Raw genomic sequence first — 27,932 nt, forward strand, 5'->3', positions numbered from 1 at the left:
TTAATCATCTGAGTCCTGGTGCTTACATATGTTTAAAATTTATTTTGATTAAAATAAAAAGTAAAAGACATCACTAGATATTTAAAAAGTTTTTAAAAAGTCAAAAGAAATAGTGTCAGAACAAGATGGCCATGTTCAAGAAACCCCCTCCAGGATGGATTGTAAACTGCTAGAGTTGAGATTCAGACGACCACATCAGCAACTCGCCCGTTACACAGGACATCCTGGTAGCCTCTTCCTCAGTGAGGACACAGAGGACTCTGCAGCAAGAAGGAACTGGCTTTCCACAAGTTTCATCCATTCTCCTCTTCTGGGTCTCAAACGTCAAGATCCAAATGTCAGAACAGAGCCCACCACAGAAACGCAAGAGCTTTTCTGGAAGGGGCACAGCACAAAAACTCCAAGCAGGGGCTTGAGGGAGACCAGAAGAATCTCTACTTTGTGAGAAACATTTAATTCAACACAATGAATTACAAGAGGACAGATTTACAGAATAATAACCGTAACAGACTGTTCAAAAAGGAAAGTAATTTTCACTGGCTGCAGTAGCAGGTAAAGTTCCCCAAAGGAATACCTGGTAGAGCAGCAGCAAAGTACAATTCAGTCTTCTTGCAGTACTCCAAATGAGCGGTATCAAAGAATTTTGTATTCTCACTTCTTTAAGAAAAGAGTTAATATAGTATCAGTCACTTTGGCATGGGATATTTTTCAAGGAGCTTAAACCTATTCAGATCACTACACTGAACTACTCCCAAAGGCTATTACTCGCCAGGCAATTCCCCTGGTCCCTTGCTGTTCCTGCTAATCATTCTTACATGATAAAGGCTCTGGGAGCTACTTTCTTCCCCAAGTTTTGGGATACCAACAACTTGTACAATTGGTTAGTGGCACAATATTTCATCCACCACTTTATACTGTACTTTCAGCTGAGACATCCATGCACAAATTATGCAATGGATACCCTAAGACTAAAATAACTTCTGCAACCTAGTCAACGCATTCTCCAAGCTACACACACATCTTTCTCCCATCTCTCTATCCTCCCTCCCCAGATAAATCCCTTTTTAGCCACAAGTTACCCCAATATGCTCACAGTTGTACTAGAAGAGACTGATGAATCAATCAAGGTACCCATGGTGAAGCCAAATACTTATAAACACATTAAGGCAGGTTTCACATCATTTCATTTTTTGGACACAAAATGCTGGTCACTTCACTGCACATGCAAATAAGAAAGATTTAATACTTAATAAAAAGCTTTAGATTCATTTAGATATCAATTATAGAAAAATCAACCTTTTGCCTTTCTTGTTTTTAAAAGAGGTCAGAACATTACTGCACATGAAAGCAGATGTGTAGACACACCTATTGGAATGGATCCCCTTCCCTCCACACACACAGAAACAGAGGTCAGGGTTCTTGGCACCAGAAGAGAAAAGAGGAAGTCTTCCTCATTGTCAGTCAGAAATGAGTCATCCTTCCATTCTGAGTTGAGAAGGTCCTTCTGACCAGACCTAAACCAAAGCAAAATATACCACAGAGCGGGTATATTTATCTTCAAAACTCTGTTCTGCTATGCTTGGACATACACAGAACTCTGTATCTAAAATGTGCACAGTAGTGCATTCGGTGTGGTGTTGGAACTCGCTAAAAACCAGATTGCCATTGACCAGCTCCTCACGTGTAACTTCCCCTACTCATCAAAACCTCAGGTGGAAGAGGCACTGGTAGTTCATCTCTGAGACTACGCTTTCAAGACCAATGTGGTCTTGCGAGGAAAATGAAATTCACTGACCCAAATAGACACATGGAATGACAATCCACAACATAAAATGACCTCCCTACAGTCTGGTACAAACAGGTAGCCTACAGCAGAGTAGCCAAGGAGTGAAAACAGCATCTCTCTCACTTGCATTAGAGAGAAAATGGCTTTGATGGGTCATTGTTAAAGATACTTTGCTAGAAAAGCTTGAAAAATCACTGACCCACAAAAAAAAAAAAAAAAAAGGACAGGAAGTTTGGTTCCTATTATATTCCCTCCCACTCTTTTATATTCCTTTATCCCCTCCCATTTTTGTCTTCCTGATTACCCTACCCCTTTAGAAAAAGGAGGGGGAGTAGAGTTTAGTCAAGTTCCATCTTCAAAACTACCCAGCAATTAATGAACCATCAGCTTCTCAACTTTTCCTGAAGTGTACATCAAAATGCTCATAGGTACAGTCGGATTGTTGGTGCAATTTACTCTGCAGACACTCTTGGCTTTGTAAATAGTTGTGCTGACCCTGCTGATAGGGTTTATACTGGGAATTCTTAGATGGAACTCCCTAGAAGAAAAAGAAAAAAGACCTCGTAAGTTAGTAGACACTTTTAAACACCTTTGTAGCAAGCACACTCTTAAAAGAATAAATAAAGCACCATTGGCAAAACACAGCCGTTTCTTTATCTCCTGTTTTTCACCTTCAGCAGACAGTTTGTTCTGGTTCTTTGCTGTTGCCAGACCTTTGTAGTAGAAAGGAATGCAAGATATTCACTGTCCAAATAAAGCTACTGTTAGTCATGTGGTAAAACAGGAAAACATAAAGAGCCCAGATAGAAGATGGTATCTCCCAAACGCCAAACAGATTTCACAGTATAATCAACCTTCCAGCATGAAGGATCGCTTAACATAAAATCATTCTTCATTCTACCTGACACTGAAATACAGCTGCCACTCCCTCCGAAGGGGGTTTTCTTTTCTTCTGCTCTTCATCCTAAAGATTCCTTTCTTCCTCCACATTCTCCACTCTTGCCTCACAGGCTCACACAACCGGAGTCTGCATAATGAAGCGCCCTGGGTATTGGCTATCCTATCCCAGCGACAGAGCACTAATTGCTTTTCTCAGGCTAAAACTTAAAATGATCAAAAATTAAAACCAGTGAGCTCTGTTTTTATCTCATTGCACGAGCTCCCCTGATGAAACACACAGGCAAGGGTTACATCAAACAACACAGCAAGGAAACACTTTGCTTCACAGGATGGTGCTCTGTCCCTGCCTAGTGCAACAGGCAATGCTTAAGGAACAGTTGGTGTACCTTGGCTTGGCTTTATAAAACTGCCTCCCCCCCAACCCATTACTACACAGTGAGGATTTATTATTCAGAGCTATTTTAGTTTACAAGACAACAAAAAAAAAATCCATTTGCACCTTTAAAGAGGTCCACTGCACAAGTGGGAGTCAGAAAGAGACTTGAAAACAAGGAGCAAGCCCATTATAATTGTTTTAAGGGATACACAGTGTAAAGGCACACTTCTGGGAATCCTGCAGGTACCAGTGTTAACCATTTTTTTCAGTTATTTACAAATTTTGAATACACACATTCTTCTGTTACTTTCGGTTTGCTAATTCCTGCCACAAAGTATTTTAGCAACTTCCTTCTTTTGATGGTCAGGTCGCCCTTTCTGACTTCTAAAATGTTAGTTAAAATTTCCACTACTCTGCCCTCTAATACACCCTGCAAGAAAATGCTTACTAAAAAGCAAAGGTTAGCCAAAAATGGAGGGAGGGGAACTAAATCCATAAGATGGCAGCTGCCCTTCCTGCCCACAGTATCCTCTTCCCTGTCATAGGTAGTAATAAATAAACTGGGGAAAAAAATGACCACAAAACAGGTGAACGTTTAGGAACTGACCCAGTTTCAAGACAGAACCCTCCAAGTGCTTACACACACATTCTGGTTACGCTTTTAGCCCATCTGACACAAACATAAAGCCCCAAACATTTGATGACAATAAAAACTCACCAGCCATCATACCCCTCAAAACATTTGATTTTTTTGGTGAAAAGAGCACTTTTGAAAATGTGTGCTAAGAAGCAAAGATTTGTTGATATATGCAAGGATTCCCTCTGAAACCATTTCTGTCTTCAGAACTATTCGGTACAATTTAAGGAGAAAAGAAAGTTGTCATACTACCTGGACTATACATTCTCCATCTCCTGGTCGTGATCCTGTTCCTCTTCCTCCTCCTCCTCTTCTCCTTCTTCCTCACCTCCTTCTTTCTCTGAAGGAGCTTCCCCATCTCTTGCAATTTCCTCTACGTGGGCAAGCATGTCAGCCATCAGGGCTTCCTCCAGCCTCTTTCGCACCTGCTGCACCAGCTCCTCTTGCTTCCTGCCCCAAATCAATGAACACTTGAATTAATTCTCAAAGCTAACTATTTCAAGGGAAAGAAATCTTACATTGCTCATTCATGAGGCTGGGCAGAGAAGCACAGTTTTGAAAGAGCCCTCAGTAAGAACTGCACTGCAAAAAAACCCGCCTGGCATTACACTTTAAGTGAAGCTGAGAAACACTTTATAAAAGTTGCCCAATTCTTTCTATTGTGAGTCCTTACTACTGATTGTACAATTTCTTAATTCTGGCTGAAATTTGCAGCTGGTTCAAGATTTTATTTTTATTTTTTAATCACAAATATTAATTTAAGCAAGAAAAAGTCAGCCTACCCTGCTCAGATTTCCAAAAACGAATGGATTTTTTTTTTTTGACTATTTCATTTTTTTCCCTTCATTCTCCTTTTGAGTAACAATCTTAAATTTTACAGCTTCTTTTATCTCAAAGTCACAGTGATGTAAAGAAGCGGTCAACAATTTGTGGCTCATGGGACTCCTATTTCATCTCAGCCACAGGAAATCAGAAAGTTATAAACAGACCTTTTTTCCTGGTCATTCATGTATAAATCACACGGAAGGAGTCATCCTGTAGTTCAAAAAGATTTACCAGCTGAACAGTCAAAACAATTACTGCCTTTGTACACTGTTAATGAATGTGAAGTAGTGTGATTTCAGGTTGAGAATGGAATATACCAAGGACATTATCAAGTGCTTAAAGCTGAATTTGACCAATTTTGATTCACTGAAAGCAAGCTATACCTACATAAATGGCATCCGTATTTGCTGCCACAGCAGTGGTTAATGCTTTTATTTGATCTTGTGCTGTCACAAAGGAGTAAGATGGTGAAAGTCTAATTTTTAGCATTTCCCCAATCCCTCCTTTGCTTAAGAGTTGCCTTAGTCAAGGTTACTCAAATTCAGATACTCCTTTTCAGTAACAGGAGACCTACTGACATGGAGAACAAATATGAACCTGAAACCTCAGAGTAAGCAAGCATGGGTTAAAATAAAAAATAATATGCTTTAAGTACATCTACGAGAGCTGCTTTGTGTAACAACTCTTTCTACTCTTCTAATAAAGACATTCAAATTAACTCAGCAAGCCCTAGTGCTCTATCAAACATTTCAACTCGCCAGGGAAAAAAACGTGGTGCTGTTTTACCACAAGAAAACACGTTCCAAGACAGTATCTGCTATTTCTAGGTAATACCTAATATCTTCATCTGTCACCATAAACGCTTTGCAAAGCGGCTGCGAAGTGTTTAGCCAAACTCCAGGATTCTTCTCGACGGCTGCAGACAGCTGGCCAGTGATGGGCATAGTGCTGGTGTGCAGAGCACTAGCGATAGCAGAGAGAAGGGTTTCATCAGTGCAACCAGGTCCAACCCCTGCAAGCCGGAGGAAAAGCAACAATCAGCATGGCACGCGACAACATGGCACATCAAGACAACAGCAGTAATTTCAGATTTAACGGCAAAGCACGCGCTCTCATTTAGAAAATCAACACAACAAATCTCAGACCTCAACACTTCCAACGGCACCTGTGCTCCCAAGGTTATGTAAAGCTAGATCAATTCCTCATTATGTTACATAAAAAACAACCTGGGAATGGAAGCTCTTTAAACAAGCACTGCTGCTGGAAAACAAACCAACAAAGTCAAGAAACTTTGCCACTTCCTCTCATTATGCTTCAGCATCCCCTGAGGAGTACTAAGGGCTCCTGCTGAAGCGGGAGCGGTCCCCAGCACCGAGGAGCAGGAGGAGGTTGACACAATACCTTCTGATCACCGCTGCCTGGGATCAAAACGCCACCCCTGGAGCTGAGGGCAGACTCTGATTACCTTGTAAACCTTTTGGAAGGTCCATTGTTTTCACCAGCTCCTCCGCAATGTCAAAAGCATTCAGTCCACTTAATTTCTTCTCCCAGAAGAGCTGACATCAAAGAAAGTGTTTATTGGTACAAAGCAGGGAAATGGAATCGACAACCACACAAAGCACCTGCTTACAAGCAGAAAGGGAAGGGCACTGCTGCAGACAGTTTTATATTGGATTTACTGCAGAAGTGGTCTGAAGGCGGGGAGCAATCCTCATTACCAATCTCACATCTCTGTCCTGATTTACTGCCTGGAAAAAGACTTTCCTTTCCTCCAGGGACTGGTACTCACTCCTTCTGAACGGGAACAGCAAGGCAATGCTCGCTTGCTTTCACCCCAGTGCACACACAGTATGGGACAGATGTTTTTTTTTTTACACTACTGTTCCTCTTTTGCTGCCTCGCATATGCCACAGAACTGAAGTTAAGGAATGCAGAACTCATCCAAGCTATTTATGAGGTCAGACATTGTTTTATTCCTCTCTAGGCGTTTCTCATGGGAAGGATCACCGCGAGACCTTCGAAGAATTTTGAACTACGGGTTCTCCTCAGACCTAAACAGAAGTGAACCCATGGTTTGGTGGGAAGTCAGATACTAAAACTAGATAAACTTTCAACTCTCAATCTACGTGTATAGGGATGACCAATGCATAGCTGGAGTATATTTTTTCTTACAACAAAGCATTTTATTGAGGCTTTGAAAAATGGAAAATTTTACCCTATACAGTCCAGACACATCCCCTTTCCACACCTGTCAAAATCTGAGCGTAACTGAACCCACACTACTTTTCCAATTACAAGCTCCTAAAACGAGGAAGGAGGGCAGTCAAAGCCCAAACACATAGGCTGGATGCTTGTTAGCTACGACTTTCAAATAGGCAAATATAAAGCCAGCACATGATGGGACTTTGTAGTGCTTTAGAATTCTGAGGAAACATCTGGAGTCAATTGACCAGAGGTTTCACTATACTATATTCTGGTGAAATAAGTAAGGAAAACTCAGACTGAGTCTACAAAGCTGCATTGCAACAAGTAGTAACGTGAGCAGGAAACTACAGAGGCTGGCTTACCTCTCTGCACTGGGGCTGATCTCTGCTGTCTAATGACTGTATTCACGTAACAATCTCTCCCTCAACAGGACACAAATCTCTATTCAGCTCAGGTTTTTTTGCACATCAACTTCTTACTTATAGTGTCTTATTGTCATACCTAGCCAAGGAGTTTATAGGAAGAGCAACACTACAAACACACGTGTCCTACCTCTTTAGGAAACAAAGCTAAAAGCCCAGAAGCCTTGTTTAAAAAAAAAAAAAAAAAAAAAGAATTAAAAAAAGCCACTCCATTTCAAATAGAATCTAAATCACACTTCAGAAAGATAAGTTCTTAAGTTTGCATAAAAAGTTTTCAGCACAAGAGGTTATTTTATAAGGTAAATCACTTTCCTCTTCAAACGATGCATTTTAATTCCACCAGACCTGCCAGAGTTTAAGGTATACCAGTAATTGACACCATTGACAGTGCATGAGCAGACTAATGAAGCTGAACATCTAGTTTCCAAAAGGTATAAAGACAGACGCGCCACAGGAAAGGATTCACAGAATCCCTGGTGTGAGCTCTGCGGAGGCAACAGGCTGTCAGCTCTACCTAACACTAATGAAAGGAGAACGCCTTCCAAAGGCTGCTTTGAACACGTAAGCCTCATTTGAACCAATGCCCAGCTTCAAAGGTACATTTGCCCTAAGCACACTTTTTGCATCTTTCACGAGATGAAATTAAGCTGAAAGATTTCCTTTACTTCTGGTGTATTCTCTTGTTTGAAAATATACAGTGCGAGAAGAAAAACAACAACTTTACATTAATGACGTTCCAAGGGAATTTCTAACCATACTCATCCAGGCAGAGTTAACTGCTAATGATACACCCATCTAAAAAAAGGCCCGTGCAGGGGGTACGAGCCCTTGCAGCACATCACAAGCACCACGCTGCAGTCTGCACACGAAACAGGGATTTCTTGAAACACAGAATCCTAATACACTTGGAACATTTTATAATGATTACAATGTAAATTTCCTCTAAATTGTTTGACTTCTGTCTACATTTGTAGATAGGTCTTGAAGAAGTTTTTAACTAAAATAGAACTGTGACCTTACCAAAGGTTGGAGTCTAGTTATAGAACAGTGCAGATAGAATATTAGCTGTATACTAGAAATGTTTTCTGCTCTGATTTTAAAAGCTGGAAGGTATTGTTTCTGAAATCTCAAATTGCTGTGGACATTCAGTGTTAAAAAATGAAAGTGTTGTCTTTTGGGACCTTCTCAGCAGCAAAACCAAAAGTTTCCTAGCTCTGGAAAAATAGTTTCTAAGCTCCAAGCCTTACCTGCCGGGGTTGGTCCACAGCTTTCTGAGGATCACTCTTCACCTTATTGCTGGGATGGTTTGTGATCTTTGTGACGGGCTGTTTGAATATGGAGGCTGTCTGTCTGACAGGCAATGCTGTATTCAAATCAGGCTTGCCCTACAAATTTCAAAACAAAAGGAAGGGAAAATCCCATAAAACATTTCCAATTTACCAAAATGCTATTACAGCTATAAAGATACGCTGTGGGCAAGAGAGATGTTATGGACGTGAAAACTTGCCTGATCTTAAGCTGTATCAGTGGGACTGTTGAAGATGGTTGTGCATTTTTAAATCTTGCCCAAGAACTTTAAAATGTAACCAAGTTTTTCACTCTCACATTCTACTTAAGATACCAGCCACCTCTCATTCTAGTTTATACACGTTGGTTTTATTCCAATTTTGACAGAAGTCAGGAGTCAGAACAGTGGATTTTAAGATGACGAGCCACCTTTGAACCACTAACCCTGAAGGTTTTGACACAGCGTTTGTAATAATTAAAAAGTTTATTGTGCAGGATTTAGAGGCCAGTTTGCAAATCCAGAAGCCATTCTAACACCTTCTGCTGGAATTCATCTGTGTATGCCAATAAATAAAACAATACAGCTGGAATCTTGATCACTTTTTTACCTTCAGTTCCTCATAGAATTCAGTTTTTAACAGGCCTGATAACTACCAAGCATTCACAACATGACTGTATCTCACACTGCTTGCAAAACGGGAAGCGTGTTCCTCATTCCTGAGATCTACTGTGCTAATCTTGAAATGGCTGTAGGACATACTTTGTTCTCGAGGATGCAGACACAGTATCTGCTTAACATATTTATTCATGAGATGTAGAAAACTATTCAAGACAAATACCACCCTGAATCATCCTGTGCACTAATCCATTCGTAAACTAATGATAACTAGACATTTATTGAAAGGTTTGGGCAGAATTTATAGCCTAAGAGGGGTGTTGGCTACTGGTCTGACTGAGGCAAGGCATTTTTCTTTTAAAGCATCACTACAGCACCTCGTGCTGCATGTAAATCTTCCCATCACTTAGATCAGAGTACTGTTCTTGATTCTTTACCAGTTGACAGAATTAGAAAATCAGCATTATGCTGTTTTCCATATTTAACATTTAGGTGCAGAGACACAGCTTTTAGGTTCTGAAAAGCATTCCCCCATTCATTACAAAATGCTCCCTTTTGTGTTATCCCACATATTGCTCTGAGAAGCAGCCTGGCCAGCACAACAGGTGGACGGGCAGAAAGCTTCCACTGCATCTTACTCTTACTTTGGCTTGGTTGGAACAGTCGTAGCGCATCCTCTGTCTGTTCTTGTTCATTTTACTCATCAACATCTTTCCCGTGCGGAAGTCGAAAGTGCTGAGGTCCATGGAGCTCCCCAGGTAGCGAGCCAGCTGGGGCTTGCTTCGGAACTTTTTACCGCTTGGGCTGAAAAAACGTAGAAAAGAAACACGGAGGGAAATTAAAACCCTCTGGACTTCAATACCAGTGCTTGTGACAAGTTTTATTTCCTTCATGAACTTCCAGAAGTGAAGCTCACACTCAACACAAGATGGGTATTGCTGCATTCATGTCAGCTCCCTGTGCTTATTGTGCAAGAGACAGACCAACTGCAGGACTCCTGAGAGTGTTTTTGTACATAAAGAGCAGAATTCAGACCAGGTGTAAATTAACAGGGTGTAGTTCACACCAGAACTGAAGTGGAAGACAATGACACAGAAGTACTTAGTGCTCAATTGTCTCAAATAATAAATGCCTGTTTTCAAGGATAATTTCTTCTCACAGGAGCAGTGTCTGACTGGCACCATAAACTGCTCGGGTTCCTGCCTCCCCCTCGAGCTGTGCATTTGGGTTGGATTACAAGTCTTTGGTAGCATTTGGAGCACCAGGATTGCGCAGTATCAAGTACTCAGGGAGGACAGAAGTTAACTGCAGACAAGGTGCAAAGTAAAGAATTACAAAGCTTAATTAATGCAGGAATAAAGGCCAAAACCTTACAAAAGTTTCCATTAATGGCAAAGCAGAAGAGATTCTTTTTAAACACATGATTTTCCATGAAAGACTACAATCTGGCAAGCACACGCAAATTACTCCTGTTTTATTTTAATAAGAACTCAGCCTTTTGCACTACTACAAAAAGCACTAATTGAACCCTTTTGTATTTCATGCACAAAGCAAAAATAAGTCAATGCACTGCGACTGCAGTGTCAGACCTACACAGACATTGAGCACAAAATAATCCTTCATGTTCTCGTTTAGCATCACAATGCCACTTTATTCTCTTAATTTCTCTCATTTCAGTTACTTTGCATCTTTAACACATCAAGTCCTCCATTTTTTGGCAAGCAGAGGACACCACTACCTATGAAGCAGGCAACCTGCACATTCAGCCTCAGTGTCAGTCTGGTAAAAGCTGACTTCGCGTTGCGCTGAGCACAGGTTAGCTAGCAGGTATTTAAGACCAAGAGATGCCAGCCTCATCTTCTCCCCCCACCCCACATTTATCTATTTTCTTCTATCACAAGGCAGTTAGCGTTAGACCGTGTTTTCAGCCATATCACAGGGAAGCAGGATTATCTCCTCACCACCCTACAAACACTCCCTGCTCTCGATCTACCGGCGATCTCGTTAGGAAACGCGAGGTCCCATCCAGGCAGACCCCAGGAGCAGCCTGCCCCCACACAACGTGGTGACATCCATGAGCTTGGAAATTCAGAGCAACTTCCAAATATCCAAGCACTGAACTTCAGGCGGCTCGAAGCAGCACCTACATGTTATAGACCCCGATTTTCTATGGAGGAGGGACACGATCCCAGCACGACTCAAACCTGCTGGAGATGAATTAATGCCGATGAGGTTCCAATGCCTCCTGGAGACAGACCAAGTCACCTGCTGATACTCCTGAAGCCAGAACCACAAGCACCTTGTTCCGAGACTTATACTAGAAGGCCAAGAATAACTTGAAATAATAAAGCTGTCAGAGGCTGAGCAAAGCAGCATTACTAACTAGTCCAGCAATGCAGACCCCACTCCGCCAGTGTTGCTGCGGGAAGATACTAACAACCTCTCTAGGGTTTTCTTTCAGGGTAGCTCAAAGGAAAAAGCCTTTTTTCACCACATTATCTGCTTCTTTGAAACCTTTATAGGAGTAAAGTCTGAAAAAAAATAGTGCGAGCGTGGAATTTCTAGTCCCGTGGCAGTGACTAGCAGTGGCAAGTCAATTAGTCCAAGTCTTAAGACTCTCTACTGGAAAAATTAAGATTAAAAAAAGAGAAAGAGAAAAGCAGAAAGCCAGAATGAAGCAAAGCATTAAAAATTCTCAAAAAAAAAAAAAAAAAAAAAACAACTGTGAGGCAAAGACAGTATGAATTATATTAAAAATGTTATAAGCCTCTCAAAGGACAGATGATGCACATGGCAGCACTCGCCTGGGAAGCTCCTGGCCCTGGCTGCACCGTGCCACTTATCCTGCCCCACAGCTGCCCCGCGTGCTGCTCGCACACACGCAGAGGTATCCAGACAGGGAGAATCATCATCTGCAGAGGGCAGGGAGAAGAGGAGGAAGCACTTCATCACCAGCCGTTCTTCAGCAGGACCAGCACGCTGCGGAGCTGCCCAAAGACTCAGGCATAAGGGCAGGAGTAAGCTGACAGAAACAGACTGGGACTGGACACCAAATCTGAAAACAGTGCTTAAAAATATAGAGGGAGTTGCGTGCCTTGACCCCAAAAGAGGAACACCCAACTCCAGTACCCAAACTCTGTTAGGACAGGGCCATTGCTGCTGGTGGTGAAGTCAAAAGGGAAAACTGGACACTGCCTCTTCCAGGATCTGCAGCTCCAGTTTACGGCATCTTAACAGAAATCCACCAGAGGGAATTTTGGAAATAACATGGTAGGCTGGATGGTGCTGAGGTGGCGAGTGCCTTGTTCTGTCACTTACAATGAGGGCACTTCCAGAACGGCAGAGCCAGGTACGCCCGGAGGCAGCGTGCTGCAGCCCCTCGGCTTTTTGCTCGGTACGCGTCCTGGTAGCTCTGCAAGGGATCTGAAAAGGTGCTTAAAGTCAACTTACAACTAAAAAAAAAAAAATCTGAAATGGCTCAGACTCCTGTCCCTTCCTCGGGACACTCTGCCCACAACAAAAGCACTGAAGTGCAAAGAAGGCAAACTTTTATTCTGACTGCACACTGAGAAAGGCAGCTGGGTCCTGAGCCGTCCTGCAGCGACGGCAGAGAGGGAACAAAGCTCCTGCAGAAAGCCAGCAGCGAGCTCACGGGGTGAACGCAGCACGAGCAGGCAGCTGCAGCCAGACCCTGCTCGGTGGGGCACGGCTGCTGGCCACCTACAGGCTCCCAGCAAGCCCAAATCCGAGCAGCAGCCCCCCAGAGCCCCCCTACAAAGCACGAGCAAGTTTTTGCTTTGCGGTGGAGCAGCGGTTAGGGAACCCCAGTGTAACTGGAAGGCTGGCGTGCCTCTTGATCCACAGAACTGGGAATTTCTTTCTGCTCCAGAGCCTCTATTTTTTTGTTTGCTCGTCTTTGTTACAGAGAGTCTGCAGAGGCCCAGAAGAAGGAAATTCTGATACAAAAATCACAAAAATTGACCCCTTCCAGATGGTGCTGCAGGCGCTGGTACTGAATTACCGCCTGCCACGCTTCACCCCCAAGCAGGGCGGCCGCAAAGCTGCGAGGGATTCCCCTGCCTGCCCATTATCTGCCCTGCACCAACAAACAGAGCCAGGCAGAAATGTGGGGTGGTGTTGGCAAGCCCGAGGAGCCCTCCTTCGTCGTGCAGGAGTTTTGGGGGCACGGACAGGGCTGAAGGCAGGCAGCCTATTGAGGGCGAGCCGCCGCCAGGTGCCCGCTGTCCCCGCGCGGCTCTGCCTTTGTCTCCTCGCCTCCCGCGCCCAGGCAGCGGCCGCCAGCCCCGGCTGCTCCCCTCCTCCTGCCGCGCTCAAGAAGTCTCCTCCCCTCCGCTCTCCCCATTTAGCGTCCGCCAGATCCGCACAACTTGGAGAGCAAGGGACAAAAGACCAAAAAAAAAAACAACCCCAAACCACCAACCCAGCCCAGATGTTGTCTGCCTTTGAACGAAATGGAGACGGCCGCAACCGAGGGGAAACGGGCGATGGGAAGCGTGTGCTTAGAGCCTGGCTCCCGGCACGGGGCGGTGGTGTAGCACAATGTGTTTCCTCCCCTGCTCAAACCCTGCTGCCTCCTGCGCCGCCGCACGCGCGGCTCCTCCCAGCCCACCCCGGGACCTCGGCACGCACCCGGGGGCGCGCGGCTCCCCGAGGAGGCACCTCCTGCATGCTGCCACCCACTCCCCCGGCACCTGCACGGTATTCGTGGCAGCGGGATCCGTACCGAGCCCTCGATCTGCCTCGGTGCTGACCTCAAGAAGCGGGTCCTGGAGCGGGACAGCACCGACACAGCACGGGTACGAGAGCAGGCAAGCACTGCAGCCACCGTAACCCATCTCCTGTCCTCGCACCTCATCGGCATCTCCCTGTAAGCTCCGCTCTGCCTGTCCTGAGCTGTCCTCCAGCATCCCAAAACCATCCCGTGGTGAAGGAACAGCCCCAATGCAGAGCCGACCATCCTGAGGCTCACCTCACCTCCCGCACCACGGCAGCTTTGCTGGGGGAGCTTGGGATAAAGCTGAGGAACTGAGAACGAGCAGAGCGTGCTCTCAGGGAAAGCATCCTCCTCTGCAGCTTCGGGGGGGAGGTAATTCTTTGCAGGATGGCATCATGAACATTTTCTTGAACTTTTTACTTAGGTGCTGCAAAGGTAACAAATTCACACCAAAATAAGCTTCACCTAAGAGTCTTAAGTTTTCCAGAGCAGAGATGCCAACAGCTTCCTGAAGCAGAGACAAACAAGCCCAAACTTCTCAAGACACTTTGCCATCAAACCCGCAACAGCACGAAGAGAAGCCGCGCAAAGCAGCCAGCAACCTCCTTTCCCCAGGTGGGGACACAGAGCCTGGGGAGAGCCCTCGCAGCAAACTGTGTTTGAGAGCCTTGGCTGCCTCGCACAGCTCCCGACGTGCTCCCCTGCCCGATGCCAGTGCAAGCCCTCCGTCCCCACACATCTCCTGCTCACTCAGGACGTGGCCCACGAGCCCCACCGCATCAGCCAGATGCCTGCTGGGCTCTCCCAGCTCTCACATCACAGACAAAAGAACACACAAAAAAATAAAAAAAAGGTGAAACACTTCTGCACTGTCAGCAGCTGGTAAGCACGAGGTTGGAGGACTGCTCCTAACAGCCTGCTCGTGGACTGCACCTCGAGGAGGGCACTGCCAGCAGCACACCGCTGGGCAGACGCACGCTGTGCGGAGCACACTCAGCCCGCGAGATGCATTCACCTCCCAAAGCAGAATTCACATTTGACAGAAGGCAAGCTTACACGTGGAAAGTATTCGCTGCTGGCATTTAGGGCTACAGAAGGAAACCTCCAAACATACAGCACAGCAGCCCTAAAGGAGGCTTCAGGAAAGCAGGACGTGCCGCCCGCCGCTGCTCACCTCGGACTGGTGTTAATTCCCAAGGCTGGCGATCGCACACGAGAGCGCTTGTTTCCAGACAATTCTGACGTGAAACCGTGCACGCAGTTATCCACGCTTACTGCATCTGTATGCTCGGAGCAGCTGGGCAAAAAAAAAAAAAATCAGCCAGGTAAACAACAGGCAGAAATAGCAGAGGTATTAATAAATTGCCACTCGCATATTTTCCACTCTGAGGTAATGCAAAATGCAACAGTAACCAAAAATTAGTGCAGCAGGGCCGTGCTATACCTTTGATCTCTGTCCAAATTGATATAAAGGGAAAATCCATTATACCTTGGGAATAAAAATATGCTACTTATCTTCTCCCCCCGCTCTTTTTATAACCGCGGCTCTGAGACCGCAACTTTACAGATAAAGCCCTTGGACAACCAGGGATCTCCGGGGCTGTCAGCTGCGCTGCCCTGGCTGCTACAGGTGGTCCTTTCTTCTCCCCGCAGGCTGGGAGCTCAGCTCAGGGGCTGGCACTTCAGCTTCGTGCTCTCGGCAGCGGCCGTTTGCTGCTGTGCTTACGGCTCAGCGCCGCACGCTACCCTCGCAATCGCAGTGTGATTTCCCAGATGAAACCCCGCACGTGCAGCAGCTGATAGCGCGCGTCTCTCCGATTAGAAAGGCCAGGTGAGGACACCCGGGGAGCCCGGGCTCCGCTCCCGCTGCTCCCCACGGGCCCGAGCTCCGCACACTGCCTGCGGGCAGCCCCGCAGGGACGCGGGAGGGATCCCCGCAGCCCCCCGCAGCCCCCCGGCACCCACAGCTCGCAGGGCGAGCGGCTCCCGGCCGTTTGCTGCCCCGGCAGCGCCGTGCTCGGGTTGGGGCACCCGCACTGAGCCCCCTGCCCCGACACCCACCCACAGCCGGCACCCAGCGCTGCCCCCTGCCCCCTGCCCCAAATTCCTGCTGCATAGGGAAAACGAAGCGGGCAGGGCTCTGAGGGGGCTGCACACCCCACAGACACCCCCAACCCCACGGACACCCACCCGGGGAAGCCGAGCGGCACCGGGCGGGCACAGAAAAGCCGGGGGGGCCCCGGGGAGCTCAATTCCCGGCCATGGGGTGCCCGCAGCCCCCCCGGGAGACCCCCGGTGGCCGAGCCCAGCCCCGCCACCACCCCGGGCCCTCCCTGGAGCAGGTCCCGGAACCCCTCGGCCCTTCACCCCCCGGGTTTCACCCCCGGGTCCCGGCCTCGCCCCCCCCCCCACAGCCCCGGTCCCGCCGCCGGCCGCCCCCCCGCTCCCACCTTTTCCGCTCCATCTCTGCCGCCGCGGCCTCCGCTCGCCGCCTGCCCGGGCCCCGCGGGGCCTCCCCCGGCTCCTGCCTCCCGCTGCTGCCGCCCCCCCTCCCTCCGTCCCTCCCGCCGGGCCACCGAGCAACGGCCTCGCCTCGCCCCCCCCCCCCGCCCCTCGGCCACGCCGCGGCTCCGCTCGGCTCCGCTCCGGGCCCGGCCGCTCCGCTCCGCGCCCGCCCCCGCGGTTCCGCTCCCGCCCCTTCCCCCGCCGCCGCCGCCGCCGCTCCCCGCGCTCCGCCTCCCGCCAGGGCCGGGGGCGGCCGCATCGGATCCCTCCGCCCGGGCACGCCGCGGGATATAGTCCCAAGCGGGGGGGGCAACGGGGGGCGGCGGGGGGGTTCTCACCGAGCCTCCCCCGGGACCCCCCGGGCTCTCTCGGAGCCCCCCCGGTGTGCTCAGAGCCCCCCCAGAGACCCCCCCGCCTCAGCCTCCGCGTGGAGCCGCTCCAGAGCCCCGCGGCGACGCCACAGAGACCCCCCCCCCCGAGAACCCACCCCCCAAGCTCCCCGGAGACCCCCCCCCGGCCGCCCACAGCCAGCCCTCCGCGTCCACATGGACCCCCCCCGGCTCCACATGGACACCCCCCCACCACCACAAAGACCCCCCCGAGCTTCACAGAGACCCCCACTTCCACGGAGACCCCCCCCGGCCGCTCATGCCCACCCCTCCACCTCCATATGGACCCCCCCGAGCTCCACACGGACTCCCCCGACCTCCTCGGAGACCCCCCCGGCTCCCCGGAGACCCCCAAAGCCGCCCATACCCAGCACGTGGGCCCCCCCCCGAGCTCCACGGAGACCCCTGCCCACCCCTCACCCCCAAATTGCCCCCCCCTGTCCCGGGCTCACCCCGGCGCCCTCCGCCGCGCCCCCCCGCGCTGTCCCGGCGGCGCCGCCTTGGGCATCCTCCTTCCCCCGCGCCCCGCTCCGCGGCCCCGGCCCGGCCCCGCGCCCCCCGCCCCGCCCGCTCGCGCCCCCTGCAGCCCCGGCCCCGCGCCGCAGCCCCGGGGGCACCGGGAGGGGGGAGAAAGGGGGAGGGGGGGGCACGGACGGGGCGCCCGGGGCGTGGGGATGGGCACCAAGGATGGGGGGCACGGATGGGGCAGCAAGGACATGGAGCCATGGATGGGGCACAAAGGACACAGGGCATGGATGGGGCACAAAGGACATAGGGCCGTGAACGAGCCGTGCAGGACACGGCCCGAGGATGGGCCACCAAGGACATGGGGCCATGGACAGACCACCCAGGACATAGGACATGGATGGGCCACCCAGGACATCAGGTATGGATGGGCCATGCAGCCAGGACATGACCCCATGGATGGCCCACCAAGGACTTGGGGCATGTAGGGGCCAACCAGGACATTGCCAGGCCACCAAGGACATCGGGCCATGCGGGACACGGTCCCATGGATGGGCCACCAAGGACCTGGGGCCATGAATGGGTCATGCAGGACATGTCCCATGGATGGGTCACCAGGGATGTGGCCCCATGGGCAGCCCATCCAGGACACAGGGCGAGGATGGGCCACCCGGGACATCGCCCACAGATGAGCCACCCAAGATATGGCCCTATGAATGGGCCACCCAGTTCACAGGGCATGGATGAGCCACCCAGGACGTGGCCCCATGGACTGGCCACTGCAGAGCTGGCCCTATGGATGGGCCACGCAGAACATAGGACATAGATGAGCCAGCCCAGACGTGGCCCCATGGACGGGCCACTGGGGCCGTGCCAGTGGCAGCCCCATGGTCTGGTGTTGTGGGCACGTGGGCAGGGCTGTGCCAGCGCCATGGGTGCTCAGTGGGGCCATGGGGCACGAGAACCCCCAGTCTCTGCTTCTGCAGGGTGCAGTGGCATGGTCCCAGCACGGGGGGCTTCTCCTCGGCCACGTGCCCAACCGGGGGACCCACAGAGCTCACCGTGCCCAGCCTGCTGCTCCCAAAATTGCCCTGACCCAACGCCCGCTGCCTCCTGCAGTGCCTGGACATTGGAAGAAGAGGGCTGGTCTGCTGCATGGCCCTCCTGGAGGCTTTTTCTGGGATGGCTGGATTTGGACATTTTACAGGTCTTTTCCAACCCAAATGATTCTGTGATTCTGTGGTTTTGCTGGGTTCGTTCAGCAGGGTCAGTAGCACCAACATCCATTCTCCTGGGATAAAGCCCAAAAAGAGATCCATATAAAAAATGCAAGTGGGAAGAAAATCCGCTGTGGAGGAGATGGTGAGAAGACAAAGCAATGAGAAGCGTTTTAGGAAACAAAACAGCAACCAACTGCCTACTGGGTGCATAACGAGACCGCGTCCACGCACCGGGGAAAGCCCAGCCCAGGGGGGCATCGCCACGATGGTGGCCACGGGCACGAGCCCCAAGGAAACAAACACAAGTCACTACGTGCCGCCAAGCCACCGAGTGCGGTACCCCAGCAGAGAGGTTTCTGCCTCTGGTTGCCGGTGAACGACGTCTACCTGGAACCCCGTGGTTTGATAATCACGACCGAGCAGCTGCGTTTTGGCAGCCGGGCGTATCACAGCAATACCCACCTCCCGAAAAGCACCGAGCCATTTGTCTAGGAAGCACCGCGCAGCAGCAAGCTCTGCGAGGCAGCCTGCTGTCGAAAACATCTCGGAGCAATTAATTTTTCTTTAATGAACAAGTGACACACTAGGCTTTTGTTAAGAACCTCGCACAGACCGGCAGTCCTGAAGCGACCGCGATTGGAGGTGCAAAATAACATCGCCTCCCGGCGTGTGCCTGGGTCCTGCTGGCATCGGCAGGGCTCAGCGCCCTTCTGGAGACGAGCACGGCCCCACCACCGCTCAGTTCTCCCGACACTGAACTTCTTCAGTCTGCTTGAACTTCCAGTACTTCCTCCAGCTTGCATCTGTGCAAGAAGCTGTTGTAGTTTTACTGATTTTTTTAAAAACACGTCTCACTCACTTGTTTCAAACTCCCTTATTTGGAAAGCAGCCGGGAGCGCGAGGAAGGATGTGAGACGTGTGTCGGGGATGAGAGGAAACCCAGTCCCACACACATGGGGCATGGGTTGTCCAGGCACGGGTAAAAGTTCAAAACAACTTAAAGAGGTGGGTGCACTCCTAGGTGCAGGGTTGCATTTGCTTGTACAGGAAGAATTTTATATTTCTGATACCTGACAGAGGAGATTGTGTCTTTACTTTAATCAATACAGAGCTTTCTGTTGCCCTAAAGGCATTCTATCTCTCTAGGGTTGTTTTTGGTTTTGTTGGTTTGTGTTTAACATCCTCTCCTTCTGGACTAACGCTTATGAAATGTCTCGCTTTGCTATCACTGTTATTTCCTGCAATCTTGAACACGCAGACCAGAAAAGCTCTAATTGCCGGTATTGATCAAAACCACATTATTTTTCACAAACATGCTTTCCCTTTTTCTGTGTTGCTGATTTGGGGGGATAAAAAATAGACCAACTAAAGTCATAGCATTCCAATCGAACCCTCGTGCTGAAATGCAGCTTCCTGATGAATAAGAAAGGTCCATGGAGCGAGAGGGCAGAGGGGAACTGAGGCAGTTACCCCGCTGCAGGCACAGAATCCTGCACGTTCCTTGTCCCCCTGCTCCGAAACACTCCTTAGCACCTGGGCTGGAAACTCAGTAGCCGTGTGTTTCACACCAACCATTCCTCTTTCACTGACTAAATTCAAAGCCATGAAAAAGAGACAACATTTCACTGAACAAGATCATACAAGACACAGCATCCACATTGGAACACCGCATTTTGAGGAAGACACTCTGGGAGAGAGCCAAGAGGAGAGCGATGAAAATCATCAGCTGTCTCCAAACTGACCTACCAGGCACGAGGGAAGAGCTGGATTTGTTTAGTCTCAAGAAAACATCTGAGATCTGATAACAGCCTTCAAATATGTAAGAGTGAAAGAATTACTGTGCAGGAGGGGAGAGAGTTTCTTTTTTTCCAAGCATAAGCATGGAAACGGACCATGTGCCGGGACCAGAAGCTCTCCCTCAGTGGCACTTTTTAAGAACAAACTGGACAAACTGGAAAAGCTTGGGAGTGGATCCTGCTGTGGGGTGGGGATGGAGGAGCTGACCTGTTAAGTGTCCGCTGAACCTCAGGCACAGGGTAACAGTAGTTAGAAAACTGGTTTTCACTGACAGCGGGTGCAGGCAACAGGCTGCAAAAAAAAGATGATGTTTACTGTAAGAGTACATGGAAATTTGGGCAGGAACTCTTGAGCCCAAGGGAAAATGTTCCTGTGTTCCTTTGGGAACGCTGCTGAGGTGATAAGGTACTTGTAGACACTGATACCAGCTGGGTGCACTTGGGTGCCAGGCAGCCTGCGTTGCTCCAGGACTAGCAGATAATCCAAAATCGCCCAAATCAGCTCCTGCCAGACATAGAAGCCAGCATAGACTGTCCAGACAGAAAAACCTCTTCCACTGAGCTCTGCGGGTAGCTCTCCCTTCTGCTCTGCAGCGGCGCATCCCAGCCCCAACAGAGGAGCTCGTTTCAGAGCAGGATTCGCCAGGGAGCAGCCAGCCCACCACAGGGGCTGGAGCTGAGGCTGATCCGGAGGCTGCAGCAGTCAGGAGAGCGGCGAGGTCTCTAGAGCTGAATGCAACAGACTGCATGGGGCTGTGGTGGGCGTGATAACGGCTCCGTGTTCCCACTCCACCTCCCGACACCCTACACAAGGAAAGTGAAGCGTCCGGACCAAGCATTCAAAAAAAACCCAAACATTCAAAAAAAAAAAAAAAAAGCATGCTGGAACACAAGTCTTACTGTTTTTAGAGCTTGCTTTTAAGTTACGCGCAGCTGACACCAAGCTCAAGGCGCTTTTTGATTTCTGCAAACGCTCAGCCCTGCGGCTGAGCCACCGCTGTGCCCTCTAGTGGATCTCTCCGGCTGGGAAAGGGCAGCTACTCCTCTATCAGCTCCTGGTCTTTAATTAATTTATTCACATATGTAATGTATGTGACGTTTTGTCAGCTCATTCTGAAAAAAATATTTAACTATTAGAAAAGAGGTAATGCTAGAATATTAAAAACTAGAAGGATCACCCCTGGCACCTGGAGAGTAATTACTCAGATTTTAACAGAAATTTGCCCAAGAATGCAAAGCCACTTCTAATGGCGTATTTCTGAAGAATGCTTGCTCTTGTGGAAGGAATACTAGAAATTAAATTAGTTATAGGCTAATCCTAGGGTTAATTAGAGACAAAAACATCATTTGAAATGCAGCAGAAAACACAAGCAGCTGAACAATCGCCAAAGGGTAAACAAATCCAAAGTCCATATATTCCTTACGGTGCCTGCCTGTGCAGGCAGCTGGTGTTTGGAATATGTTTTTGAAGTATCTGCTGATCCAATCTGCTGCGCACAACGCTATCACTGGGCCCTTGCTGACAACCCTCACTCAGGAGAGCTGCAGGCTGAGAACACGGGAAGACCACGGCCCTCTGAGGAGCGGGCAACAGAGGCAGATCCCGGGCCTGAGGCCTCCTGGAGACTTCCCTGAGCAGTGGGAGCAGAGGCTCAGCCGCCCACGGGAACACACCAAAATTAGGTCATCTCTGAAGTCAGCAGCACGTTGTGCCCGTCCTGTCTAGACATGTTGAACAGGTAAGAGAGAGCACAGACTAACTGTTCAAGCCTGATCTTACGATCTTGATGGCATGTGAACGTAAGCTAGCACAATGCCCACTTTCACAGCGTGCCTCAGATGAAGATGGGTTGATATCCGTGCACACGCTCAGGGCTGTTGTCGTCAGCATTTCCACGCGCAGGTTCAGCCCTCCAGGAGCCAGCCCAGAGCTCAGGAGCAGCTAGCGAGGGGACAGACTGCAGAAGTAACACGATTAGCCCATTATGCTTCTGTACTGCCTGATTGGAGTGAGTTTTGCATAGGAAAATAATTTGTTTTCCCCACACAACTAATTACTGATGATGCTGCACTAATGCTGAAGCAGTTATTGTTAAGGAGTTCAAGTGTCCTGCCAGATTTTACAAATTTTCTGCAGAAACATCACTGAGGAGCCTTCAACCCTGAGTGTAACTCCCAAGCAGCACAGCTACTGCAACTGAGGTAAAGTTTTCCTTAAAAAAGATTCAAGTATTAATGAAATGCCAAAACTTCTAACTAGGTGGAATTTGGCACTGAACAGAGAGAAAGCAGCGATCCTGTTATCACTCAGACACATTTGTTTGCAAATTTTGGCCTTTGGGGAAAAGGGCTGAACTTCCCCCCAGGTCTGAGTTGTCTGCTGTGGCTTCATGGCTGAGACTATGTCAAGACCAATCCCCACGCTTCATCTAACAGCTACAGACTTTCATGTAAAGTGCTCTGCTGTGGGCTGTTTTGTCCCTAATTTACATTTTGATAGATACACCTAAGAAATACAGATGTGGGTGTTGAGTAGGAAAATAATATACATTAAAAAACTAACCCTGAAGCTCTCTAAGCCACCGAGTTTCATCTTGTGTACTGAAAGTCTCCCAGGGTTTGCAGACTACCTTCCTCGAGCCCCTAGACAAGAAAAGCTAGCCTATTTTTAGCTAGCAGAAAAAGCCAGCCTATTTTTAGACAAGCCTACAGCTTTAAAAAGGTGTTGACCTCTTAACCTATCTGTTTGGATGCAGAAGTTGATGTTAAAAAAACAAAAAACCACAAAGCCTCACACCAAACGCCAGCGATCTGTGTTACAGCAGAACTCTGCAGCACTGGCTATGGGAAGTTAACTGGAAGCAAGAGCCCACAGATGTGATCGAGCTAGGAAGGACCAGCTTACCATCAACACATCACTAAGAACAGTTCAAAGACCACAGCAGCATTAAAGTGATGAGCAACAACTACCCCGGGACAAACCAAAGGCTCAGCAAGCCCAGCCCTAACAGCAGGCACTTGTTGATGCCTGAGGAAACTGCACAGGAAAGGAGGCGAACACGGGGCACACTCCTTAGGACACGCACTCAAACAAGCTGAAGACACAACACAGAACCAGAACAGGGATCTGGTTTAAAGAACACAGGCAAAGAAGATAACAGCACCACCAAAACATCATTCATGTGGTTTATTTTGTACATCAGCTTTACAAATCACTTGCATTAGGCCAAGACCAGCTGTGGAAGTGATGAGAAGAGCACTAGGCAGGCTGGTACGTGAAGTAAAACCCCCTCACAACCAAGTGCCAACAACTGCTCATGGCAGAGAGCGGGATGTGACAGCCCACCGCAGAATCTGTACCAGGCATTTCAAGTTCACCTCAAAGCAGGTCTCAGCGGACGGATGGCTCCAACACACTCAATCCAGTGATAAATTTCCTACAATAAACACAAAGCAGTCATTAAGCACTGCGTCCCGCAACGTGCTACAGCAGTCAGCATTACAGAGAGGTTTCCAAACCCTCTGGTATTCACACAAGACATTTCTGTTACAGATACACAAACACCAGGAGGCTTTTAAGTCTCTTTGGAAGGAGCCGTAGGCCACCACAGAAGCATCCTCTTCCTCTACAGCACTGAGCGTCTTCCAGATAATTTGTGCACGCTGACACATCAGTGCTCTTATGTGAGGAGAGAGAACGTAGGCTGTGGGCTCGGGAAGGCAGCCATGTTCCTACTACTGACCAGGACAGTTGTTATGTACAGAAAGCCCTTTCTGCTTAATTTAATTGTTCCTACATCACCTGAGAGCTTTTCCGCTGACTTCTCCACAAACTTCCACAGTCACCTGAGATACTACGAGCACAGCTGAGTTTCATGAAAAATTTCTTTCATCCTTTGATTACGCTGAGGAATAAATAACCTGTTTAATGCACACTTTGAAAACAGGGAAGACACAGTAAAACATCTACAATCCAACAGGTGCCTCTGCAACAAGCCTTACAGAAGCACTGGTTTCTCTGTGAAGTTCTGTGTGGCTTGAAGGCAAGCCCCTCACTTTCATTTACCAACATTTATACATAAGTTATTCCGAGAAGCAGCAGCAAATATAGAGGGGCACACAGCTTCCTGACAGCCTCTCCCTGTCAGCGTCCTTTAATGTAAGGCAAAGTCTTCATAACTTGTACATCTGCAGCAAGGAATGAACTAGATCTGTGCCTGTTTACTTCACGTGTGTGTATTCAGAGGCCCAACAGCAGGCACTGCAATTGCTGCTCTAGCTTTATGGATGGTCACTCTTACAAAAAACAGTGTATTTCATATGCAGTTAGAAAGGGAGAGGAAAAAACACCTTGAGAAAGCCAATTTTCAAATGAGTTTTTTATATATAGTAACCAGCACAGAACACGTAGCTTATTTTTAGTAACTCCATGGAAAGGAAAGGCATCCAAATTTGCCTGACAGCAAAACCAGTCTTGAGCTTGAAGCCATTCTAACTAAGATTATAAGTGGATGCCTTAGAAGTTCCGAATGACCACAAAAGACTTTATTTGGCTTATCAAGAATCTCAGTAAATTGTAAAAAAAATCCACTGCTTACAACATAATCACTTGAGAATAATGCTCTTAGTAATACTTCATCCTTTGGCACTCCGAGAAGCCCTGCCCCTAACACAAAACAAGACAGAGCGATAAACACTGAATAACCAGATTAAGCAGCGCTGTTTTGGCCCACCAATTTGGCTGTGCCCTGGAGAAACAAGGCAGGCCAACTGCCACATCCACACACCTCCGCTATGTAAGCTGCCAGGTGCACAAACCAAACTCACCGTTAGAGGGAAGCTTAGTCTTCAGTTTTATACTTGCCACCGATGTAGGGCACATACTGAAGGACGAGCTTCCAGTCTGTGATCCATATTACACCGACACCGGCTACACCACCCCACGTGAAAAGGGTGGGAGTCCTAAAGAAGAGAGGCAGACACACAACACACGGGTAAACAACCAAGCCTCCAGTCAGAGGGCTGGCAGACACTCACCCTGAGGTACCCGGGAAACTCATTTTAATCAAGAAAGCAGCTTGACAGAAATTTGGAGAGAATCCCGTGCACAAAGGAGCTGATTTCCAAGATAACCAAGATGTTTTACGGGAAAAGGTTGATATGCTTTTATTTAAGAGAGGTGCTACTAAGTTTAGAAAATGCATACGGACTGGCTTATTACCCTAACTCTCCAGCTCGTGTCTCCTTTATTCTTGCCTGTGGCTACCACATCCTTCCTCGCCATGAACTGGCAACCTCAAGTGCTGCAGCAAGCACCTCTGAAATGCTCTGAGGTGAGCCAGGACAACACGCAGGCCACACACACGGCTGTCAAACCATGGTAGGATAAAATCTAACCTCAACAGCCACTTCTCAGTGCTGCAAACCCCACCCGAACCAAGAGAGAACCATGGAGAGGTTTGAGTTGGAAGGGACCTCAAAGCCCACCCCATCCCACCCCTGCCATGGGCACGACCCCCCCAGCAGCCCAGGCTGCCCCCAGCCCCATCCAGCCTGGCCTTGGGCACTGCCAGGGATGGGGCACCCACAGCTCCTCGGGGCAGCCTCAGCCAGGGCCTCACCGCCCTCAGAGGGAAGAATTTCCTCCTAATATTGAATTTAAACCTACTCTCTTATAGCTTAAAGCCATTGCCCCTTGTTCTGTCACTGCCCTCCCCGACAAAGAGCCCCTCCCCAGCTTTCCCAGTTCCAGTTCTGGGCTCCCCAGTACAAAAAAAGACAGGGATCTCCTGCAAAGAGACCAGCAAAGGGCTACAAAGATGATACGGGGCCTGGAGCATCTCCTCTGTGAGGAAAGGCTGAGGGACCTGGGTCTTAAAGCCATTACTCCTCGTCCTATCACCGCCCCCCCGACAAGAAGTCCCTCCCAGCTTTCCTGCAGGCCCCACAGCCCGCTCTCAGGTCTCCCGGGACCCTTCTCTCTCCCTGAGCACCCCCAGCGCCCCTCAGGGTTCCCCCGGCTCCTGCAGCAGCCCCCAGCGGGGCGGGGGCGCCCCAAAGCTCCCTGAGGGGAGGGGAACAGGGCCCAGAGGGGGAGCTGAGGGCCGGCTGCGGCCCCCCAGGACCCCATAAGCCCCCCAGGGCCCCATAACCCCCCCCCCAGGGCCCCATAACCCCCCCAGGCCCCCCCAGCCCCCCGCCCCTCACCAGTTCTGCAGCAGCTGCGCGTAGCGCGGCCCCAGCACCCTGCTCAACATGGCGCCGCCTCAATGTCACCCTCGCCCCGCGCATGCGCCGCCGCCCCGCGCCGCGCAGAGGAAGGCCCCCGGCCCCCCCCCGGGGCTGCCCGCGGCGCTGCCTGAGCGCGGCGGTGTTGTCATGGCAACGGGGCTCCGTGCCCATGATGGGGGGGGGTGAGGGGACGGGGCCTGGCCCCATAGCAGGGCAGGGACACGGGGGGGCAGAGCCATAAATCATCGTTAGGGTTGGGAAACACCTCCAAGATCACCTGGTCCAACTGTCCCCCTGTCACCGCTGTCACCCCCTGAGCCGTGTCCCCAAGCACCATGTCCAGCCCCCAAAACACCCCCAGGGACGGTGACACTGGCAGGGACTGGCCCTGACCCCACACAGGGCAAGGGACACAAGCCCTCAGGGCATGTCCCCGTCCCTACAACAGAGAGCCCTGAGGGGACTGTCCCTGTCACCCCAAGGGAAAGGGGTGACAAGCCCTGAGGGGCTGGTTCTGCCCCTGGACAAGGCAGAGATGTGGGGTGAGCCCCCTGTCCCCATGCTGGAGCAGGAATGTGACTGCTGGGGATCCGGTGCTGTCCCCAGGCTGTCCCCAGCTCAGCTTCTCGCCCTTGGTGCTGGGGGAGGCTGGCATCTGCCCAGAGCCATTTCTCCAGCGCCTGCCTGTGCCTCTGCAAACCCTCCTTGCTGCTGTCACTCAGGAGAGGGAGTTTGGAGCCAGATTTTTTTTCATAAAACATCCCTAAATCCACCAACGGTTTCATAAAGTTCCTCAGACTCCCCAAAGCCAGCTCAGCTTCTTGGTAATCTGCAGGTCCCAAAAAGTCTAGGGGGACACTGGAGCCCGATGACTCAGCCTTGGGGCTGCAAACCCCATCCGCGCCAGTGTCCAGGAGTGATGCCAGCAGCCAGCACCTCCCTTCACACCCTGCGCTGCATGTGCAAGTTTCACAGAGCCCAGACCCACAGAGCTGAATCTCTTGCAAAAATCCAGCCTGTTTTTTTATTTTTTTTTTTTCCTTCTCACCGGGACACAGAACAACTATTTTATCAGCTCTTTGCATGATCAACTTCACCACCACATTTTGACGGTTTGAGTTTTTCTCTGCCTAGATACCAGCGGGGCGATGCAGGTTACTGAACCGTGCAGGCTTTTGGGTTCATTTCTGTGAGTTTTTTCTCCGTTGCCCACGCACCAGCTGGTGCATGAGGAAGTCAGACGGCGCTGCATGGTGTGTGTTCCTGCAGGAAACCAGTGCCTTTGCCACCGCCGCTGTGGGTATGGAGGGGGAGTGAGCCTGGTGGGCAGGCTCTGCACAGGTTTGGCTTTTTTAATGACATTTCAACTGTGTCTTGAAGTCATGCAAATGCAGGACAGTCTCGGCTTTCAATTTGCAATGAGAGTTTCCTAGATGACCAAAAAAAAAAAAAAAAAAGCGAAATAACTCCAAACTTTAGAAGCAATGAAAAACATCTCAACGTGTATCTTCAGAAAAGCCGTGGGGCTTTCAAGGCA

The 27,932-nt window shown here is 49.6% G+C and overlaps 2 protein-coding genes across 3 annotated transcripts; both read right to left on the minus strand.

Annotated features, from left to right (window-relative positions):
* Nucleotides 1–13: 13 nt before the first annotated feature.
* MBD3 (methyl-CpG binding domain protein 3) lies at nt 14–17,273 on the minus strand. Of its 2 annotated transcripts, none has more exons than XM_038169181.2 (8): nt 17,136–17,273; nt 14,964–15,086; nt 9,699–9,858; nt 8,399–8,536; nt 5,990–6,080; nt 5,359–5,536; nt 3,952–4,149; nt 14–2,324 (listed from the first exon to the last, which is right to left on the minus strand). In XM_038169181.2, the coding sequence occupies exons 1-7, from the start codon at nt 17,189–17,191 to the stop codon at nt 3,957–3,959; spliced, it is 939 nt and encodes a 312-aa protein (XP_038025109.1). In that variant the 5' UTR covers nt 17,192–17,273; the 3' UTR covers nt 14–2,324; nt 3,952–3,956. The 2 variants fall into 2 exon arrangements, with proteins under 2 accessions (XP_038025109.1, XP_038025108.1); XM_038169180.2 differs by lacking the exon at nt 17,136–17,273 and adding an exon at nt 16,240–16,420.
* A 6,063-nt stretch (nt 17,274–23,336) lies between these two features.
* On the minus strand, nt 23,337–26,436 carry UQCR11 (ubiquinol-cytochrome c reductase, complex III subunit XI). Its single transcript, XM_027472193.3, has 3 exons — nt 26,372–26,436; nt 24,992–25,126; nt 23,337–23,601 (listed from the first exon to the last, which is right to left on the minus strand). The coding sequence occupies exons 1-2, from the start codon at nt 26,419–26,421 to the stop codon at nt 25,006–25,008; spliced, it is 171 nt and encodes a 56-aa protein (XP_027327994.1). The 5' UTR covers nt 26,422–26,436; the 3' UTR covers nt 23,337–23,601; nt 24,992–25,005.
* Between the last annotated feature and the right edge of the window lie 1,496 nt (nt 26,437–27,932).

This window comes from Anas platyrhynchos, chromosome 29 (assembly GCF_047663525.1).
Source record: "Anas platyrhynchos isolate ZD024472 breed Pekin duck chromosome 29, IASCAAS_PekinDuck_T2T, whole genome shotgun sequence".
Taxonomy (NCBI): Eukaryota; Metazoa; Chordata; class Aves; order Anseriformes; family Anatidae; genus Anas; species Anas platyrhynchos.

Excerpts from the sequence above, each read along its gene's own strand:
- UQCR11 (XM_027472193.3), bottom strand. The coding sequence starts at position 26,421 with ATGTTGAGCAGGGTGCTGGGGCCGCGCTACGCGCAGCTGCTGCAGAAC. Across the intron at positions 25,127-26,371 it reads GCGCAGCTGCTGCAGAACTG|GACTCCCACCCTTTTCACGT; the intron begins GTGAGGGGCGGG and ends TCTCTTCTTTAG.
- MBD3 (XM_038169181.2), bottom strand. The coding sequence starts at position 17,191 with ATGCCCAAGGCGGCGCCGCCGGGACAGCGCGGGGGGGCGCGGCGGAGG. Across the intron at positions 9,859-14,963 it reads GGAATTAACACCAGTCCGAG|CCCAAGCGGTAAAAAGTTCC; the intron begins GTGAGCAGCGGC and ends ACGTTTTTTCAG. Across the intron at positions 5,537-5,989 it reads CCTTCCAAAAGGTTTACAAG|GGGTTGGACCTGGTTGCACT; the intron begins GTAATCAGAGTC and ends TCCGGCTTGCAG.